General features: G+C 40.9%; 1 protein-coding gene across 1 annotated transcript in view; it reads left to right on the top strand.

The window, feature by feature from the left end:
• LOC101852411 overlaps nt 1–959 on the top strand; it is a 68,323-nt gene that overhangs the window by 30,552 nt on the left and 36,812 nt on the right. The window contains exon 6 of the mRNA XM_013083042.2: nt 617–762. Within this exon, the coding sequence (XP_012938496.1) occupies nt 617–762 (146 nt within the window). The remainder of the gene's footprint in view (nt 1–616; nt 763–959) is intronic.

The raw sequence follows: 959 nt of genomic DNA, 5'->3' as shown, positions 1-959 counted from the left end.
AGAGAGAGAGAGAGAGAGAGAGAGAGAGAGAGAGAGAAAGAGAGAGAGAAAGAGGGCAGTGAGTTGGAGAGAGGGGAACAGAGAGGGGGAAAGAGAGAAGAGGGACTGTCCTGAGGTAACTACTGTGTGAAGTAAAATGGTAAAGTACGTGACTATCTCTAACATACCGTTATATAATGTCTGTGGCTATCTCTAACATAATGTTATAGAATGTCTGTGGGTATCTCTAACATAATGTTATAGAATGTTTGTGGGTGTGAAGTAACATGGTATAATATGTTATATAATGTCTGTGGGCATCTCCGACATATCGTTTAAAATGTCTGTGTGTGTTAAGTAACTTGGTATAGTACGGTATATAATATATGTGGGTATCTCTAACATAACGTTATATAATGTCTGTGTGTGTGAAGTAACATGGTATAGTGCGTTATATATAATGTCTGTGGGTATCTCTAACATACCGTTATACAATCTCTGTGGCTATCTCTAACATAATGTTATAGAATGTCTGTGGATGTGAAGTAACATGGTATAGAACGTTATATAATGTTTTTGATATCTCTAACGTAATGTTATATAATCTCTATGGGTATCTCTTCTGGTGTGTCCACAGACGGTGGTAGGGGAGAGCATCAAGGAATGGGTACTGGCGTCATCAGATGAGCAGAGAGAGGCTACGAGGCTCAGCTCCACGCTGCTAGTCATGGAGTTTGTGTCTTTCCCCATCTTCACATTGTTGACCATACGTCTGATTGCTGCGTGAGTACTAGTCGAGTGTGGTTGTGTCTTGTCTACACGTGAGTTTGTCTGTGTGTGTGTCAGTGTATGTGTGTGTGTGTGTGTTGATTTGTATGTGTGTGTGTGTAGATCTATGTGTGTTTATGTGTATGTGTATTGACTAGTGGTGAGGTTACTGAACTCGTAATCGTGAGGTTGCAAGTTCGGGGGGTTCGAGC

Source organism: Aplysia californica, unplaced genomic scaffold (assembly GCF_000002075.1).
Source record: "Aplysia californica isolate F4 #8 unplaced genomic scaffold, AplCal3.0 scaffold00207, whole genome shotgun sequence".
NCBI classification, from domain to species: domain Eukaryota; kingdom Metazoa; phylum Mollusca; class Gastropoda; order Aplysiida; family Aplysiidae; genus Aplysia; species Aplysia californica.
The sequence above is the reverse complement of the archived record's forward strand: the minus strand, read 5'-3'. Positions and strand labels throughout refer to the sequence as shown.